The 20006-nt window shown below is 49.3% G+C and overlaps 1 protein-coding gene across 1 annotated transcript in view; it reads left to right on the top strand.

Moving 5' to 3' along the window:
- SETX (senataxin) overlaps positions 1-20006 on the top strand; it is an 83254-nt gene that overhangs the window by 9508 nt on the left and 53740 nt on the right. The window contains 2 exon segments of the mRNA XM_048512157.1: positions 6211-6391; positions 19339-19546. Of these exon segments, the coding sequence (XP_048368114.1) occupies positions 6212-6391; positions 19339-19546 (388 nt within the window). The 5' untranslated portion in view covers position 6211.

Raw genomic sequence — 20006 nt, 5'->3', positions numbered from 1 at the left:
GCTGGTCATTTGAATCACATACAAAACAACAGGCTTTTTACCCCCACCCTTTTTTTTTTGCTTTGATGGGTAAAAATGGGCCCCAAAGAAGGGAACTTCTCCCTGCATGAGAATATATACAGTGTTATCTTCATTTTAGATGTCAAAAAGTATTTGCGGCTCCAAGTGTTTCCTTTTCCATGGGGGGTCCAAATGGCTCTTTGGGTGTTAAAGCTTGCTGACCCCTGGTCTAAATCTTTCCTAAGGAATCAAACTTACCCTGTGGGGCTCCCCAAAGTTCAGCCTCTTTTCCAATGCTAGTTAATCTCTGTGTGAAGCTCTTAGTAAAGCCAGAATTGCATTACTAAATTCAAGTGACTGTGAAACAGGAGAACTATGAGGTGAAGTCAGAGATATTATCAAGGAAGAATGTGTGAAGGGATTTCCTGTGACCAAATCAAATGAAAAGCCTCAGTGGATGACTGAGGAAACTCTTAAAATTGATCTTAAAAGACGAGAACCAAAAGTTAAAGGTGACAGAAACAGAATCAAAAGTCTAAATAGAGTATTGCAGCAACTAGCATGTAGAAATAAAGAAAAGTGTTATAACCAGTGTAAAGAAACAGAAAAGAGCAACAAAAAAGAAAGAAGAGCATTTTTTTAGATGCTGAAAAAGCATATCACAATATAGACCGGTTTCTTTTGCTGAAAATACTTGGAAATCTAAATTGCCGCTCAGAATTTATGAACTGAATACAAAGTATGTGTACAAAACAACATCCAAAGATTTTAATAAATGGAGTCAATGGTTGGATTTCAGAGTGTTACAGGAACTTACCAAGGATGTCCATTATCCTCACGTTTATTTATTCTTGCCCCAGAAGTGCTGGCTACTAAGATCAGACAAGACCCTAGAACAGGGGTAGGGAACCTTTAACACTCAAAGAGCCATTTGGACCCGTTTTCCATGGGAAAAGAAAACACTTGGAGCCGCAAATAATTTTTGACATTTAAAATAAAGATAACACTATATATATTGGGGTTTTTTTACCTTTTACTCCGCTCATTCTGAGAAGCGCATGGATGCGCTTCGATCTCTGCTGGCACCTGCAGGGCAGGCAAGGATGAAGCCGGTGGCTCGGCCTTGCCGGCCCCCAGGAAAGCACCCACCCCGCTCCAACAGGGTGGGCGAGAGGGGAAGCCTGCTGCCTGCAGGGCGGGCAAGGATGGGGCCGGCGGCTTGGCTCGTGGAGCCGCAGTGCAAGGGCAGAAGAGCCGCATGCGGCTCTCGAGCCGCAGGTTCCCTACCCCTGCCCTAGAATTAAAGGGCCTAAAGTGGATGGCAAAGAGTTTAAAATGAAAAACTATGCTGAAGACGTGGGACTAACAATCTCAAACGCGCAATTGTCAATGCAGTATAAAATAGAACAAAGTGAAAAATCTGGAACCCTTTAAAAAGGCTATAAAATTAATAGGATGAAAACTAGAACAATTTTGAAGTTCTTATCAAAGTGGAAAGAAGATATTAGTAAGATTACTACTTGCATTATTTAAAGATAATTATAAAATGACATGGATAAAGATACATGAAGGTATGCAAAGATGATCCAAGGTAAAATTTCATGGCTAGGGAGAATTTCCACTGTAATAAATGAATATTCTGCCAAAACTAAAGTTTATATTTCAAATGTTACCAATTCATGTACAAGAAAAAAAACTCTGAAGGAACGTCAAAGACAAATAAACTCATGTGGAATAGTACAATGCCAAGATCCGGATTCAAAGTTTTACAAGATGAGAAAAAGAAATGACTTGCAGTATCCAATAGGAAGCAACTGCTCTGATTTGGATTGTGGATTGCCTGAGAAACCCAGACCAGATAGTAATAAAATTAGAAACAGCAGATCTGGAAGAAGGATTATGTAGTTGTTTATGACCAAAAATTCAATTAGGAAAAATGGGAACCATGTCATCAGAGATGGGCTGTTCCAAGTATGGGAAGTTACATTAAAAAATCAGCCCTTCAATATCTCCCCTAATGTTACTTATAGAAGCTTATGGTGAAAAATACTGATTTTATAACATATGGAGATGTGACATTCAAGGAGAAATAAAGTCTTGGCAAAAAGTGCAATGGCTATTTTCCATTAGTTAATTGAATCCTGGGTGCAACGTAAATAGACCTGAGGAACAGAAAATGCGTTGCACACCAGCTGCTAAACTTATTTTACCATGCAGATAAGTGAAAAATAATACAAAACTAAAAATAAACTAGTCCCCTGAGGGAATCCTCTAATGAAATTTTAATAGAAATTTCAGTTACAAAGACCACAGTTGAAAAATATATGAGTAACAAGATGGAGAATAAGTAACGACTGTTAAAATGCTGTGACTGCAATTTTTCAAAAATCATTATACGTGTTTACTTACATATATAAAAGATCAAGTGCTGACCTAGTGGTATTTGACAAACATGTTTACCTCAACTAGCTATTCTTTTGCTAATTATTCCCACTTGACAAAATATATATAGTTACATGAGTGACCAGTTAATATGCTGAATGTATTCTTTTAACATATATAAGAATGTGCTGATTCGTAAAATGATAGACTGTAAGCCTTCAAAGTCAACTAGAATTAGGAGGATGGGTCAAAAATGCCTTAAATTGAGCTGTACTGCGACACAGACCTTCAGAAATTGCGCTCTAAGTGCCATCTCTCCATGACTGCAGACATGCTACAAAAAAACCTAACTTGCTACTAGCTGCTTTGTGTTAAACTCTGTAATTAGTAAAAAATTCCATAACATCCTCTAATGAAATTATTAAAAAAGGAATCCTCTAATGAAATTATTTAAAAATGCGTGCGTAGTTTAAACAGGCAGTCTTGAAGGCAACTGGTCACAATGCAGTGATACCAAAGTCCTCATTCCATGCTGGGTACCCAGAGGTGGGATCCAGCCGGTTCTCACAGGTTCCCGAGAGTAGGTTACTAATTATTTGTGTAAAATGCCGTGAGGTAAGCCACCACGGCATTCGCCATTTGATTTTTGCCTTAGTTACGCCCCTCCTCTCAGCAGTAGCGCACAGAACTTGAAGCAGTCTAGCAGGAGGTGCACCGGCGTGCGTGGCAGCCCGCGCCTGTGTGCATTCGTTTTCCGCCCAAGGACCAGCGCAGCGGCTGCGTCCTTGCCACAGCCCCGCCCAGGAATGCCTCCCCGCTACTTCAGGAATCGCCCGGCCATGCCCCCCGCTGTGTCCCTGCCCATCCCCATTGGCGCTACGCCACAGTTTGAATCCCACCACCATGGGAACCTGTTACTAAAAATTTTGGATCCCACCACTGTGGGTACCCATATGTAAGCCAGCGTGTTTCTTAAAGGGAAAGTCCCTTAAGATAAAACTTGTCCGGAGCCTTCGGACTGAAAAGGTGCTTTTGTGCATATAAATAATACTTGAAAAACTGTGCACATCCAAATTGATACAACATCATTTGACTGAATCAGGAAACAGTTAGCTGTTAAACCTCACTTGTCCGTATTTCTGATAGTCAACTTGCCCCATAACAAGGTCTCTTTCAGAAAAATGGGGCAACCAGCCACAATTGAATGCATAAACTCCAGAACACAGAACGCATTAACATACACTCTTTCGAAAGAAGAATGATTTTTCAGTGGACAGTTCAGTGTTGCCATCTAATATGCAGGGATTAATATTCCAAATCAATGGTTCCATCCCCTGTTACGGCTGTTAAGGTTTTCTCTTTTTGTGTATTATTATGTGTGTTAACATGTTGCCCTCCAATTTGATATACCTGACTTTCTAAGGCAGGGGGGTCTCACTCATTTGTTTCGCGGGCTGCATAGAACATAAATGTGACTTGGTGGGGGGAAGGGGTGGCTGCCTCAGTTGGTGAGACCCAGCAGACTTACCAGCCCAGGTCCGCGTGGGGGCAGGGGGTAGTTTCCTTAGCTAGCCACCTCACTGCAGGCTTGGTAGCCCAGATCAGAACCTTTTGAGAGAGCTTATCAGGCTCATGAACCAACTGAGGCAACTCCCCACCCCCACCCCCTTCGTTCCCAGGCTGGCCAAAGCAGGAGCGGAGGGGGGTTGCTTTAGCTGGCTCACAGGTCTGAGAAGCTCTCTAAGGGGGCCGGATGTGGGCCTGGGGCCGCATTTTTGACATTCCTGTTCTAAGAAGAAGAAGAGATAGATGTATATCTCCCCTTTCTTTCCTGTAAGGAGACTCAAAGGGACTGACAATTTCCTTTTCCTTCCCCCCTCATGATAAACACCCTCTGAAATGGGTGGGGCTGAGAGAGCTCAGAAGAACTGTGACTAGCCCAAGGTCACCCAGCTGGCGTGTGTTGGAGTGCACAGGTTAATCTGGATTCCCCAAATAAGCCTCCATAGCTCCAGTGGCAGAGCGGGGAATCAAACCCGGTTCTTCCAGATTAGAGTTCACCTACTCTTAACCACTATGCCACTGCGTAGTGGGTTGAGCAGCCCTCCTAAAATGTGAACCTGCAATCCCATCCAAGGTGGGGGAAAAAACCCCTCCCTATCTGCCATCTTACTAACTCAAAGTGATGGCAGACGGGAAAGAAATAAAAATAATTTTGTCTTGTCAGAATTAAAGTTTCAGCATGGTCACGCTTATCCAGCTTATTAGTAACTTCAGTTTAGAACTTCAACAGCAGTGGGAGCAGCAGTGGCGTAGGAGGCTTAGAGCTCGTGTATCTAATCTGGAGGAACCGGGTTTGATTCCCAGCTCTGCCGCCTGAGCTGTGGAGGCTTATCTGGGGAATTCAGATTAGCCTGTACACTCCCACACATGCCAGTTGGGTGACCTGGGGCTAGTCACAGCTTCTCGGAGCTCTCTCAGCCCCACCTACCTCACAGGGTGTTTGTTGTGAGGGGGGAAGGGCAAGGAGATTGTAAGCCCCTTTGAGTCTCCTGCAGGAGAGAAAGGGGGGATATAAATCCAAACTCTTCTTCTTTTTCCTTGGAATTGGATGGAATAGAAAGGTAGATTTGGGTGTTGGCAACCCCGCAACCCAAACTTTTTCATGGACGCTCCAAGCAGCTTCGGGTAGAAATAAATAACATTTCCTCAGAACTTGGAGAGTTCCCAGCTAAAAAGTGTCTTCCTTTTTTCACAAGTGCCTTGTTTCATGTTGGAATCAGACAGGTACAATTTAACATGGCTATTCTCCAACTCCAAATTCTTATGATGTAATCTATCTTGAAGTTGCAGTGAGAAAGGCCGACTGAAAATAAAAATATTCAGAAGTGTATGCACCTCAAAATAAAACAAGGGTTGTCCCTGTGCTACTTTTCCACAGTGGAGTGACTATTTCTGCATGACAGTTTCAGAAAACTTCCCTTCTTTTGGTTGTTGTGGGTTTTCTGGGTTGTGTGGCTGTGGTCTGGTAGATCTTGTTCCTCACGTTTCGCCTGCATCTGTGGCACAGCGTATAACAGACTTCTCTCTGTGATGCACCTCTGAAGATGCCAGCCACAGATGCAGGCGAAACGTTAGGAACAAGATCTATCAGACCACGGCCACGCAGCCCGGAAAACCCACAACTGTAAGGTGAGCCCCAAAAAGCTAATTTTGAAGCATTTTTCCTGTAAAGCATCTTCTTGCAAGCATGCCAAGATACATGTATCTAAAGCCGCAGATTACCCCTTAGAGAACAAGATAAGCCATATCCTGTATAAAGAGAACTAGCCAAAAACCAATTAACTACCCGGCTATCTAAACAAGACTGTTGTTCTGTCCTTGCTGTTCTAAGAAAAACCACCTGCACCTCTCGTTTCCTGCCTCGCCTCCTTAGGGAGTCTAGCTTCGTGGCTATCTCTGACATATAACCTTCTCAGTTATAACCTAAGCCAAAAAGGTGGCTGTCAACATGTATTATGGAAACACCACCAAATTTAGACAGGAGGAAGAAGGATGGACCAATCATGAACACAACGCTTCTTGTTGACCTACCACTATATAATCAGATGTAATGCATTGAAGCCTTTGTCTTGGACCCGGATAGATTTGTCTGTAAAGAGCTCTGGTAATAAACTTTCCCTGACTTTTCAACCGCTTACCTCGTTGCCGACTGCATCTCGTGTGGATTTTGTGACCGATTCCCAAGGGGCAGGGTTATCACAACAACCAATTGAATCCGTCCGTGAAAGCCTTCGACAATACATTTCCCTTCTTTTGTTTATGCAGGATGAGTACGTGTTATTGGTGTACCCCTGGTGGTCCCAATGCTGTCAGTTTTCTACAAAGCTATGCTTCCAAGGCGTTGTCCCCCGAGGAACTTGCTGCAGCCAACGATGACCTCCGCTACTGTGTGGAGTGCGTGGATGAGTACCACAAAGCAAGGGATAAGGTACCATCACTGCAAAAGGTAATTTGTTTCTGTTTTTTAGATCACGTTATTCTGAGACGCCGGGACTAGAAGTCTTGGCACTGTTGTGGTAGAGTCAGGCAAGCAGAAGCCTGTTGGTCAAAGTGGACTATCTGGGGGAAGCAAAGCGGGCAAGCAAGATGGGCCGGGGAATTTGGTTGGGGTTTGCTCTTTCACTTGAGAGAAGAGTTGGTCAGCTTGTCCGTTGTTGCAGTAGTGCTGCTTTCTGGCCAGATGCTTTGGCACTGTGTATAAAGAAGAAGAAGAAGAGTTTGAATTTATATCCCCCCTTTCTCTCCTATAGGAGACTCAAAGGGGCTGACAATCTCCTTGCCCTTCCCCCTTCACAACAAACACCCTGTGAGGTGGGTGGGGCTGAGAGAGCTCAGAAGAACTGTGACCAGTCCAAGGTCACCCAGCTGGCGTGTGCTGGAGTGCACAGCTGAATTTGAATTCCCCAGATAAGCCTCCGCAGCTCAAACAGCAGAGCAGGGAATCAAACCCGGTTCCTCCAGATTAGAGCACACCTCTTCTTAACCACTACGCCACTGCTGCTCAGATGATTCATAAGATAGCATAACAGAGTATTGGTAGAAATAAAAATGAAACCACATGAAGTTTGAACGTGGAAGACTTCTGAAGACTTCCCAGGGAGCTCAAATGAAGGATGTGAAAGCAATGGCCTGTTGCTGCTGGTTGTTTTTAAGTTGTTTATACTGTTTTAACTGTTTGTAGTGTTTTAAGATATTTATTGCAGTTTTACTGTTATAGTGTTTTATGGTGTTGTATTGCCGCCCTGAGCCCCTCGGGATGGCATACAAAGGAGGGGAAGGGGACCCAGCATCTGGACGTGGCCCACCCACCGTAGCAGAGGGAGGGGGAGGGGTGGCATGCAAGGGAGGGGAGGGGACCCGGCATCTGGACATGGTCCAACCACCCTAGCACAGGGAGGGGGAGGGTGGCATGCAAGGGAAGGGGAGGGAGGGAGAGGTGGCATGCAAGGGAGGGAAGGGAGGGGGTCTGGCATCTGGACATGGCCCACCCACCCTAGCAGAGGGAGGGGGAGGGGTGGCATGCAAGGGAGGGGAAGGGACTAGCAGTCAGGAGGTTTTCTGGCAAACCGTAATGGTCCCTCTTCTTTAGTCCTGCGGATAGTAGCATCTAGTCCTCTTGTACATTAGAACATTTTAACCAGGGCTCCCTGTTTAGTATCTCTTTTGACGATTGTTGTGTTGCACCGCCCACACTCTGTTATTTTGTTTGGGCCCAGGAAGCTCTCAGATGAAGTCATTAAATCAGCTGAGCGATCTGCTGCAGAAGTGGTTAAAGAAACAGGCATCCTCAATCTAGATTTCTTGCTTGGAGAATACTCCTCTTATGATTGACACAGAGGTTTAAATGGGACACACACACCAGTAATGTGTCAGTTTTGAATCCGTTAGCCTCTAGGCTTCCGTGATTGCCTTTTCCTCAGCATCTCAGCAGAAATAAATATCTTTCAATTCTTGGATGATTGAAGCCTTGACAGGAAGAGATCAATGAGTTCTTCCTTCTCTGAGAATCGCTTCCTTGCTATTGTGTCTAGGGCAGGGGTGTCGAACATGTGGCATGGGAGCCAGCTTCAGCTCCTAGAGAGGCTTATTATTGGCTGTTGAGCCAGCTGAGGCCACTCCCCCCTCACTCTTGGGCTGGCCAGGCCAGATCAAGGGGGAGAGGGAGAGCTGGCTTAGCTGACTTGTAGATTAGATAATCCCTCTCAAGGTAGCCACCCCTCCTCCCAGTGGGTTCACCAGTCCAGGCACACCCGCCCCCCAGTTCCATTCTGGGGCCAGCTGAGGCAGCCAGCCCCCCACGGGGCCCAGCCTGACCAAGTCACACTTATGTCATATTCAGTCCTTGTAACATGTGAGTTCGACCCCGCTGGTCTAGGACAGTGATGGCAAACCTTTTTGAGACCGAGTGCCCAAATTGCAACCCAAAACCCACTTATTTATCGCAAAGTGCCAACACGGCAATTTAACCTGAATACTGAGGTTTTAGTTTAGAAAAAAACGGTGGGCTCCGAGGCATGCGTTACTCAGGAGTAGGCTTGGTGGTAGTCGGTGGTTTTGCTTTGAAGCAACCTTGCAACTCTTCCAATGGGTGAATCACGATGCTAGGAGGGTTTTCTCAGAAGCAAGCCCCATTGCCAGCAACCGAGCTTACTCCCAGGTAAAGGATCATGCTTTAGTTCTTCACATGAAAATCAGTGGGGTTTAACAGCGCTTAACAGGGCTGCTTCCCCAAAACTAGGTCTTAGGTTTAATGCTAATAATCGAGCCCAGCAGCCCAGGCCAGCCTAGATGTGGGGGGCACTCTGTTTGCGCGTGGCAGCAGAGAGGGCTCTGAGTGCCACCTCTGGCACCCGTGCCATAGGTTCGCCACCACTGGTCTAGGACTTTGGCAGTGAAGTCCCTCAGCCTGGCTTCATTGCGCTGTAATATATGGCCAACTCTATTCTTTCTCATCCCCTTGTGGTGATGCTATCTTCCAACTGCATCAATTAAGTCTGCTGTCTTGCAAAAGATCCTTCTATATGTGGTTCCTGAGAAACCACAGAAGTGAAGATTACTCCATCAACTGCAGTTTACAATGACTATCTTCTGTTGTGGCTCAGACTCACATTTTGGGGGCCATTTTTTTCTTCCTGTTGGTGAGCAAGGCCTTTCTGCATTGCAGAACCTGTTGTGATTTCAATTTCTGCATGAGCCACAGTGATTTCTTTTATTTGCTGGCCAAGGGGTTCTATAAAAAGATTTTATATATGTACAAAGTTGATCTTGCAATACCTTTACTCCCTGTCAGATTCCTCATATCTTCTTCAGTATCTAGGCCTACATTTACCACTTACCTTTTTTCCTTCTCCTCCTGCTGTCAGACCTTGAGTCTGAAAATAACAGAAACGGTAGATTTGCTCCAAAATCTTTATTTCACAGCGAAAGGTAAACGTCAGCACAGAGAAATCCGAAGATTCCCACTCAAACCCACTGCCTATATCCCCCACTGCCCCCTCCTCCAGAGCCAAACGGCCTCTACATTCCCCACTGCAAAGCACTAGAAGCTTGGGAACAGTTTGTCAGGTCCATGCCTGACAGTGCTTAGATGTCTTGCTGTGTAGAGATTGCAAATGTTTCTTCTAAAGACTTTCACTTCCTGCCCCCTCCCTGGCCCAAGTGGAAGGTGTGAACGCTCCCAGGCCCCTCGAGGCTCTGAAGTGCAAATGTGATGCTCTGTTTGCAACCCATTTGGTGAGAATGGAATGGGGGGGGGGGGAATTGAAGGATATAATAGCTGAATCTAAGAGGGGAACAAACTTAGATCAGCTTTGTTACCTACGCCAAGCAGAAATAAACTTCGCTTTAGGAACTTCTAAGGTCTCTATTTCCACGCCCGAGCCTGACATTAAGCTGACCTCATTTGGCCCGTAACCGCATCCATGCCGGAAGGATGGAACGACAAGCCGGGTCCTCGCTGGGCTTAACCTGATGAAGGGAAGGACTGGTCCCGCGACTAAGAGCCCCGCGACTCCAGACTCAGGTGATGAGGAGAAGGATGCCCTCATCCCCGACCGACATCATCCTCCTCGGTGCGCAGCACCAGAAACGGGACGGTGGACGCCCCAATGCCAGGCCTTTCGCAGGCGGCCGGGGCCAAGACAACTGGAGCGGCGCGCGGCGCTCTACTGGCCTACACAACCTATAGATCAGGACATTTACCTCGAATGGGATCCCGCGCGCAACAACACTTAACGGTTGGTCGCGCCCGCACGAGCCGGGCATGGCCCTGAGCTTAGGTGCCGTCTGGTGGCGAGCGTAGATGAAATGCGCCAGGAGATCCACTTCCCACGCTTAATATGGAACTCCTTTGCCCGAGACAGAGGCAGCAGAGTTTAGGTCGCCAGGATCCGCTGCAGCCGCCGCTGCAGCCGCCAGCCGGAGGTGGAACGCCAGCGCTTCAGCTTCCCAACGACGGGCCACCCGGGCAGCCCGGGCTGCAACAGCCGCAGGTGCCGCAGAGGCGGCGCGTAAGGCCTGCTTCAACGGACTTTATGGAGAAGCTGGCATTTCGCAGGTTGAGGTGCAATATGGGGAGAAGTACCGGCTGCCACTACGCAGGATGAAATTCGAGCAGGTACATGAGGTGGGCTTACCGGAGGAGCGCGCCAATTGGTAATGCGGACTTTACAGAAGTCGGGTCAACCGCGCTCCTTCCCCCACTTCATATGTCATTCTGGCGGGCGACAGTTCGAGGACCCGCTGCTTTGAGGAAGAAGAGAAGGCTCGGTCACGGAAAATCCGCAGGATCCCACCGTGAGTGAGAGTACGCCGAAAGTCTGTGACAGCTGGCTAAGTCCAGGACTGCCTGAGCAGGTGAAGATCCATTTCTTCCGAGGGCTTCACCCAGTGGCACAATGGGCCATGGTGACGCAGCGGAGCCAACCTTCCTGGTCCGGGTGGTACACTCGGCGGGCGGCAGAGATCCGCCACGGAGGGTGCAGATCCTGAAACAGCGTGGGACAACTCCCGCCAGCACCTCCCCGCCCCTGGAGAGCACCTTCCCAGCTCCGTGAAAGTAAGGCGGATGCGCAGCGCTGAGCCGCCGGCACGCCGGGCGGCGGCGACACTGGACTGTTCCCCACCAGAAGCGAGAGGGCACAGCAGCCGGGCGCAAGCCTACAGCCCGACACTGGGGCTCCATCGGTGATGCATGGCGAATGACCAAGACAACCCCGGTCCAGGGAAGAAACCCTCTTTCAAAGAAAGGATCAGGCTTACAGAGTGACAACGGCGGAGGCGGTCTTGACTCCCCGAGGAGGCAAAGCTGCCCCGACTCCAGCCGCAGGAGTCGACAGGAACGCATTGCCAACGACCTGGCCTGACCTGGCGCCCGAAGCAGGTCATCCCTCCAAAGGGTGCGTAAATTGACGGTGAGGGGTGAAACCAACGCCCATTCCCTCTTCCAGTGACTGTGGCCAAATCAGAACTTGTGTGGGTCTAGCGTGCGAGTACAAGCCGCCTTGTGGGACTCAGGCTGCACCCGCTGCCCATCATGCCGCCCTGGCAGGCAAACCAGAAGTTGGGGACTACGGGCGGGTGCCCTCTATGCCCCATTCTGTTCGAAAAGATGGATGGGGGGCCACATTGGGGGGGTGCGCCAGCCGCGCCATTAAGAGCCGATCCTGATCCAATCGCGGCGGGCATTGGAGGAGTTTTGCACCATTCATCGCTAAGGTGGGCTAAATATTCCTGGTGCTGGGGGGTGCCCTGCTGCGCGTGACCATGATCCAGAGATCCTCTGGTCTCCAACACCATTTACCCGACGGTTGACCCTCCTTGCGGCAACCATACGCCTGCTGGGTCCAAGAGACGCTGGCGGGTCTCTAATGAACGGCTGGGAGCCGCGACTGGACATTGCGGCTATCCCCAGAAGGCCTTCACCGGACCTCCGGAGGGTATTCGAGGAGACGGAGTGTGACAAGTTGCCGCCCCACCATAAAACTGATTGCAAGATTGAGTTACTACCTGGGGCCAAGTTACCAAAAAGCCGTCTCTACCCCATGAGCCCATTGGAAGCCCAGGCGCTTCAGGAGTTTTTGGACAAAACTTAAAGCGAGGAGTTTTATAAAGCGGGTGACCAGTGGATTTTGGCTGTGACCTATCCTGTTTGAAAGCGGTAGCATGGGTCCCTTCGCGACAGTACACAGATCAGCCCGGGGACTCAACGGTAGCCCCAGTAACCGTACCCTCCTCCTTGGTTATGACTTGCTGGAGTTGCTGGGCGAGGGCAAGATCTTTCACTTAAGTGTGGACCCGCAAGCCTTTACTACAGGGGTGGTCGCTAAGGACTCAGCCAAAACCGACGCTTTTAACACGAGAATGGGCCAGGATTTACTTACCGCTTTAACAATTATCTGGTTAAAGCGGGCGGGCCAGGAACGCCTTCATGTGCCTTAATAAATCGAGGTGCTACAGGACTTTCTGTTCAAGGGGGGTGAGTGGTGTATCTGGATCTATGTCTTAATTTACTCCCAGTGGGAGGAGGAGCACGTCGCGAATGGTGGCGGAAGAAATGTGCTCCAGCTGCTCCTGGACAATGATCTGTTCGGTAGAAGCTCTCTAAATGTGACTTTCAGAAGCTGCTGGACTTCGCTGGAGCACCGGATTTCCAGCCGGGGTTGAGAATGGACCCGCGCAAGGTGAATGATGTGGTGTAATGGCAGGAACCCGCGACCGAGGCCAGCTACGTGTCGCTCCTGGGCTTCGCTGCTTAACTTCTACCGGGACTTTATTCGGACCTTCGCTGGCTGGCCGCTCTACCGATGTTACGCGCAAGGGAAAGGGCGCGGGCTGGCCAAGACCATCGGGTTCGCCACGGTGGTCGCCGGATCAAGCGAGGCAGCATTCCGCTACGCCAACCGAAGCGCCTTCAACGTCCGGAGCTCCTCTTCATACGCCACGAGACCAGCCCCAAGCCCTTTGTCGCTTCACGCCGACGCTTCGGATAAGGCGGCGGGCGCGGCGCTACTTCAGGAAGGGGGAGGATGGGAGGTTGTATCCCTGCTTATCTTTCCGCAAGTTCTCGGGGCTGAGCTAATTGGACCGGTTGGGGACAAGAGGCAAGGAGATAGCAACGCGTGCTCTCTGAATGCCCCTGCGGCGTCTACGAGGCTGAAGAGCTACCCTCCTGCTCGAAGCATGGGCCGACCATCGCAAATCTGGCGGTAAAAAGCCCGCGTGCTCTGAGGGAAGTTGTCCGCTAAGCAACCGTTCAAGCCTAATTTTTTTCTCCCGCTTCAAGTTCACTCTGCATTTCACTCCCGGAAGGCCAATTGCCTGGTTGATGCGTTGCACTTCGCTGCCAGATCTCTTTCCCCGGGCACCTACCCCTGTCCGGACAGATGTTCTGCGACATCTCAGCTGGGTTTGGCAGTCGCCACTTTCGAGTCGAAATGACGCCGCCCAGTTCCCGCCGCCGTCCCGCCTGCGCTGGAAGTGTTCTTATAGTGGGCGTAGGGCACTCGGGCGCCCCGGGAAGAAGGGGGGTGACCTGCTGGAAAAGCGTAAATTTCTGGTGGAAGGGGGAGCGACTGTATGTGCCTCCGGCAGCTGGCGCTTTCTGGCGCTGCAAAGGCTCTTCACCGAAGTGAGCGGCTGGTCACAATGGATTTGTGAAAACTTTGCATTTCAACCCATGAACAATTTTTTTGGTGGAAAACTTTGAGGGGGATGCGCGTGGAGGCTTATGTAAAGCGGTGTCACTATGGCGCGCTGGCGCGTCCAAGAGGGCTTAAGGGAAGGTGACTGTCTCCTCCAGCCCTTGCCGGAGCCTGGCACGCCCTGGAAGAGTGATCTCACATGGATTTCTTTACCGATTCTCCCGGCCCAGTAGAGGGGAAGTCGGTGATCTGGGGGTGGTTGTGGACCTATCATTTTTTTCCAAGCAGAAGCGATTTTTGTTCTTGTTCTTGTTCCTCTGCTGCCATCAGCGCAGCAAATTGGTCTGCTGTTTGTAACTCATATCTACGTCTGCCTGGCACGCCTCTGATAAAGATAGGTATCAGACCAAGGCGTATGGCAAAGTTCATTTCGCTGTTCTGGCGGCATTTTCTGAAGCTACTGGGCACAGAGTTTCGCTGTCTCTCGGCGCTTACGCGCCGCCACAAACGGAGCAGGTGGAACGCGACGAACGCGAACACTTGAGCAGCAGTACTCTGCGATGTTACATCAATTTCCAGCAAAGACAATTGGGTGGATCTGCTGCTTTTATGAATTCCCGCCTATAACGTTCGCCATGCATAGCAGTGCATCATCGGAAAACTCCTTCGAGGTCGATCCCCGGGGCAGTCGGCAAAAGCTTTCCCTTCTTGGGGAGGTGGTGAGGCCCGCAGAGCTCCGGGAATGGAGTGCAATCCATTCTGCAAGCTGTGGGGGCCGATGCAGCCGGGCCTTTGGAGAAGGCGAAGCGGGAGTATAGGCGGCAGGCCGACAAGAAGCGGCAGCCTGTGACTTTGACGGTGGGGGATTGGATGTATTTGTCTACGCGGAACTTGCGGGGGCTGCAAGGGTGCAGGAAACTGGGGAAGAAGTACATAGGCCCTTTCCAGGTGCTCAGAGTGATCAATACCGGGGTAACGGGTTGAATTACGTTGCCAAAAAAAAACTTCTAAAGTTTGTGCATCCTGTTTTCCATTGCAGTCTCCTCTCAAAAAGGCTCTGGCCGGATGATTTCTCATTGGCACCTCAGCCGGGCGAGTGCCTGTCCTAAGGATGCAGATGCCGAGGGGAGCCCCACCATGAGGTGCGGAAGTCTTGAATTCTCGGTTACTGCCACCGGGTCCGGCTTTCAGTATGTTGATCGCGATGGACTCATTTCCAAGCGAGGGACAACGAAAGTGGGTCGATGCCAAAAACGTTCCTTGTGTACCCTGCGCTTATGAAGGTGTTCCACCGGGACTACCCGATCACCCCCGACGGCCTTCGAAGGTCTATAGGCAGAAATGTCAGGCCACATGCCTGACAGTGCTTTAGAAATGTCTTGCTGTGTAGAGATTGCAAATGTTTCTTCTAAAGACTTTCGGTTTCTCTTCTGCCCTCCCTGGCTACAGTCTCGGCCTAAGTGAAGCGTGTGTGAACATTCCCAGGCCCCTCGAGGCTCCTTGAAGTGCAAATGTGATGCTCTATAAGTGTAAACTCCATTTGGTGAGAATGGAATGGGGGGGGGAATTGAAGGATATAATAGCTGAATCTAAGAGGGGGAACTTAGATTCAGCTTTCTTTGTTACTCTACGCGTTGTAGAAATAAACTGCTTTAGGAACTTCTAAGGTCTCTGTTATTTCCACGTTCGAGAGCCTGACACAGTTCACAGTCCCCTCAAGATAAGATCTGGTCTTCCGGTCTGTCAGGGCTGTCCTGGGAAGGAGGGAGAGAGCACTGGACATCTGCAGGGTAACAAGCAGTAATAAACCATTTTTATTGCTTTTTGTAGCATTGGGAAGAATCTCAGGACCTGGCCCTCTGGAATCAGTGCATTGCCCAAATTGATCTGTAGCTTCCATCCTGATCTAGAGAAGAAGAGTTTGGATTTATATCCCCCCTTTCTCTCCTGCAGGAGACTCAAAGGGGCTTACAATCTCCTTGCCCTTCCCCCCTCACAACAAACACCCTGTAAGGTAGGTGGGGCTGAGAGAGCTCCAAGAAGCTGTGACTAACCCAAGGTCACCCAGCTGGCTTGTGTGGGAGTGTACAAGCTAATCTGAATTCCCCAGATAAGCCTCCACAGCTCAGGCGGCAGAGCTGGGAATCAAACCCGGTTCCTCCAGATTAGATACACAAGCTCTTAACCTCCTATGCCACTGCTGCTCTCTCTAGAACTGAAACTGGGCCAGAGGAAGCATCCCAGTGGCTTTAAAGGCTAAATCTGATGCTTTTGAGAAGACTCTTCTGCTGCTGTCATATCATATGTAAATCTGCTAAAGAGAAAGTGAATTGGCCAACATAGATGCCCCCCCCCATCATTGATTGACAAGTAAGCATTTTGCTATGTCTCAAAGTCTCAGATGACGGCGTAGCGACATGCGCTGTAAAGCGGCCAGAACAAAATCAGCTTCTTGAAATCAAACAAGCCAAATAGAACAAAGGAAGGCTTAGCTCAACTTTTTTGTTTTACACGGAAGAATGAAGCATCGTCCCTGGTACAAACCCAGCTAGAGGCAGAATGCAATATGGGCATTTCCCAGAAAGAAACAAGCAAAAAAACCTCCCTACGGAACCATCCATCGTTTTACACTTTGGCCCTTTCCGCACGGGCCATATACGGCGCCCTGGGGACGGCAAAAACGCCGTCCCCAGGGAGCCGTTCGCACAGGCGGCGCTGCTAAAACACAGCAGCGCCGACCTGGCTCCCCTCCACCACCCCCAGGGCGGCATCAGGCTGCCTCCAAAAACCTCCCTCCTGGAGGGAGGTTTTTGGAAAACAGCGCGTTCCCGCCAACGCGGTACCGCCTCTCCCATGCCGGCCTCTGCGGGGGCTGCTCGCACGCTCCCGTGCGAACGACCCCCACCCCTCCACCAGCAAAATTCCTGCCGGTGCAGGGGCACCCTTTCTCCAGTGCGGAAAGGGCCTCTGACTCTCACGTCCCGATGGAAGGATCTCCTCTCCTCCATCCCATCAGTTCACTTCCCTTGAATTTCTGGGCCATCTCACATTGAGAGCTCCTGTTACAGTCCTGTGTGCCATAGTTGTCTCTTCTGCACAGAGCTCCTTACCCTGCCTGAGAGGTCCAAATTAGGGGGAAAGAGCCCTGGAAGGGAAGTCTGAATGAATAGGCCCCTTCTGTGTTCAGCTTGGGGCAGATAGGACTTTCAACTTAATACTAACCATAGTTTGCTGTAGCTGACACAAGTTGAGATCCCACTAAAATTATTATTATTAGAAGAAGAGTTTGGATTTATATCCCCCCTTTCTCTCCTGTAAGGAGACTCAAAGGGGCTGACAATCTCCTTGCCCTTCCCCCCTCACAACAAACACCCTGTGAGGTAGGTGGGGCTGAGAGCCCTAAGAAGAACTGTGACTAGTCCAAGGTCACCCAGCTGGCGTGTGTGGGAGTGTACAGGCTAATCTGAATTCCCCAGATAAGCCTCCACAGCTCAAGCGGGGAATCAAACCCGGTTCCTCCAGATTAGATACACGAGCTCTTAACCTCCTACTCCACTGCTGCTATTACTTAGCATCATGACATTTATCCCTGTAAGTTTATTACCAGAGCGGCTGGGAAGCCTCAACTTCATTTCAAACCTCATTTCCTGTCCAGTCCAGAGACATAATCTGTAGGTATTCATATCATACGGTTAAGTGGCTTGTTTGCATCGGACCTGCCTGTATGTTCATATGGAAGGAGGAGGTTAATGACCTCTGGTCCCTGTGAGGAAGCCACTGCACTATCTCTTCTCCACCTGCCTTTCTACTTCCTGTCCCTCCCATACAGAAAACATAGGGTCATTCCGCACATGCAGAATAATGCACTTTCAAACTGCTTTTTGAAGCTGTGCGGAATGGCAAAATCCACTTGCAAACAGTTGTGAAAGTGGTTTGAAAACACATTGTTTGCGTGTGCGGAAGTGGCATAATGTCTTTGATTTTTGTAGAGGCTGGTAGCTGCGTCTCTACAGAGATGGAATGCGGAGATGGAAGGGGCCACAGCTCAGTAGAATTGTGTATGCATTACTTGTTGAAAATCCTGTGCCCGATCCCTGACATCGAAGGAAGGAAGGAAGGAAGGAAGGAAGGAAGGAAGGAAGGAAGGAAGGAAGGAAGGAAGGAAGGAAGGAAGGAAGGAAGGAAGGAAGGAAGGAAGGAAGGAAGGAAGGAAGGAAGGAAGGAAGGAAGGAAGGAAGGAAGGAAGGAAGGAAGGAAGGAAGGAAGGAAGGAAGGAAGGAAGGAAGGAAGGAAGGAAGGAAGGAAGGAAGGAAGGATAATTGCTGCCTGTCAGAGAAGACAATACTGGACAAAATGCTCTGACTCTAATGATTCAGAAAAGGCATCTTAGAACTGCTTGCTTACTCTGATGAAAGGGAAAGAGCATACCAAAATACACTTTAGCATTAAAACACACACAGAGCTCTTTGTCACTCTTTTCCTTTCCCAGTTATCAAGGAAGCAGCTGATAACATCCGGTCCATCAGGTTATTGCTTCCATAATCCAGGCTGACCTCCAGGATATCATTGTCACTATCACTGAGTACGAGGTCTGCTCTTTGAGAAGGCAAAGCCTTCAGTAGCGCTTTAATATGCAACAGCCCCCAAATCATCCCCTTTCAAACATAGCCGTTTAACCTTTGTAATTAAAGTCAGCACCAGAAAGCGGCCAATCTGCCGGTTCTCTTTTCTTCCCCCACAGATCAAGTTCTGGTTCTGCACGAGCTGTCTCCTGTCTTCCTGAGTGCTTCCTTTTCTCCTAGGCTTAAATAACAAACTCTCCTCGTATTACTGTGACTTCTTGACTTCCCCGCTTCGTTTCCTGTGTTTCCTGTCTTCAGAGATCTTAGTTTCTTGCATCTCCTGTCTTCAGAGATGTTAGCTGTAATCTTATCTTAAAGCTGACATAAGGATAAGTTCTTAGGTTTGTGGGGGAGTGAAGGATTCACAAGCCAGCAAGACTGACAGTATCATCCTGTGTGTGTGTGTGTGTGTGTGTGTGTGTGTGTGTGTCTGTCTGTCTGTCTGTCTGTGTGAAACTGCTGATCAAGTGGTATGTCCCTGGTGTGAGTGGCATTGTCCAGAATGACCCCGTCCTGTCATTGGGGAGGGGAGTCCAAAGTGATGGATGCTTATTCTCACCCAGCTGTCAGCATTCTCCTGTTTCTGCAGTTGTCCTTGAGGGTCTGGTTTAGCTCAAACCACTATCAGCTGTGAAGTGCCATCTCCCTTTGTACTTTCGCTTGTATGCTCTCCTTTGGATTCTGTGGGAACGGGGTTTGTGCCTTTTGGGCATAGGGGGAGGAAAAGGGGGAATTTAAGCCCAAGCCTTGTCTTGTGATTCTTGAGAATTGTCTATTGCTTGTTCCGATCTTTGGTTTCCCAATAAAGAAGAAGAGTTTGGATTTATATCCCCCCTTTCTCTCCTGCAGGAGACTCAAAGGGGCTTACAATTTCCTTGCCCTTCCCCCCTCACAACAAACACCCTGTGAGGTAGGTGGGGCTGAGAGAGCTCCGAAGAACTGTGACCAGTCCAAGGTCACCCAGCTGGCGTGTGTGGGAGTGTACAGGCTAATCTGAATTCCCCAGATAAGCCTCCACAGATCAGGCGGCAGAGCGGGGAATCAAACCCGGTTCCTCCAGATTAGATACACGAGCTCTTAACCTCCTACGCCTTCATCCAGACTTTATAATGCCTGTGTTAAAATCCCAGGTCCTGTGGTATTTGGAAACGACTCGCCTTATTGACCACTTGGAGAAAACCATGCGCAAGAGAAACGAACCCCCTGATTTATACATTGTGGAGGGAGACAAGGAAACACCGTGCTGCGGTTACACCAGCTCTGACCTGGAGAGAGACCTCAGTATCCCTTTGCTTGAAATACTGAAGTACCCCTACCTGCTGCTTAACGAGCGTCTCAGTGAGTATCCAACGGCGTCTCTCCTGCGACCATAACTGGAAGTGGTAAATTGTGTGATATTAAAAAAAAGAGGTTAGTAGAGAAGGATCGGTTTTTCACTCTATCCGACTCGCTGCAGAACACGAAGCAAGTGAATATGTACGGCAGAAAGGTAACGTAAGGTCAGATGGCGCTGGAAACAAGGTTTCGGAATATGACTTTAATTGGGAATTAAGAGCCTTTGGGGGGGGGGGGATCTTCTCCATGGAAAAAAAAACTTGGCCAAAAATCTATCAGCAACTTTAGGTATATACAAGTGGGGTCCCATGAAAGCTATGGAGACAGACGCGTAGCTCCAAGGGGGCAGGGGGATGTGCAGTGCGCTGGGGCAGGGCGAGGAGGGGGCTTTCCGGGGCAGGGGCGAGGCAGGGGCTCAGGGCGCACGTGTGCCCCGGGTGCAGTTCCCCCTCGCTCCATCTCT

The sequence above is a fragment of the Sphaerodactylus townsendi genome, linkage group LG12, assembly GCF_021028975.2.
Source record: "Sphaerodactylus townsendi isolate TG3544 linkage group LG12, MPM_Stown_v2.3, whole genome shotgun sequence".
NCBI lineage: Eukaryota > Metazoa > Chordata > Lepidosauria > Squamata > Sphaerodactylidae > Sphaerodactylus > Sphaerodactylus townsendi.
Note: the sequence above shows the minus strand (reverse complement) of the source record. Positions and strands in the feature narration are given on the sequence as shown.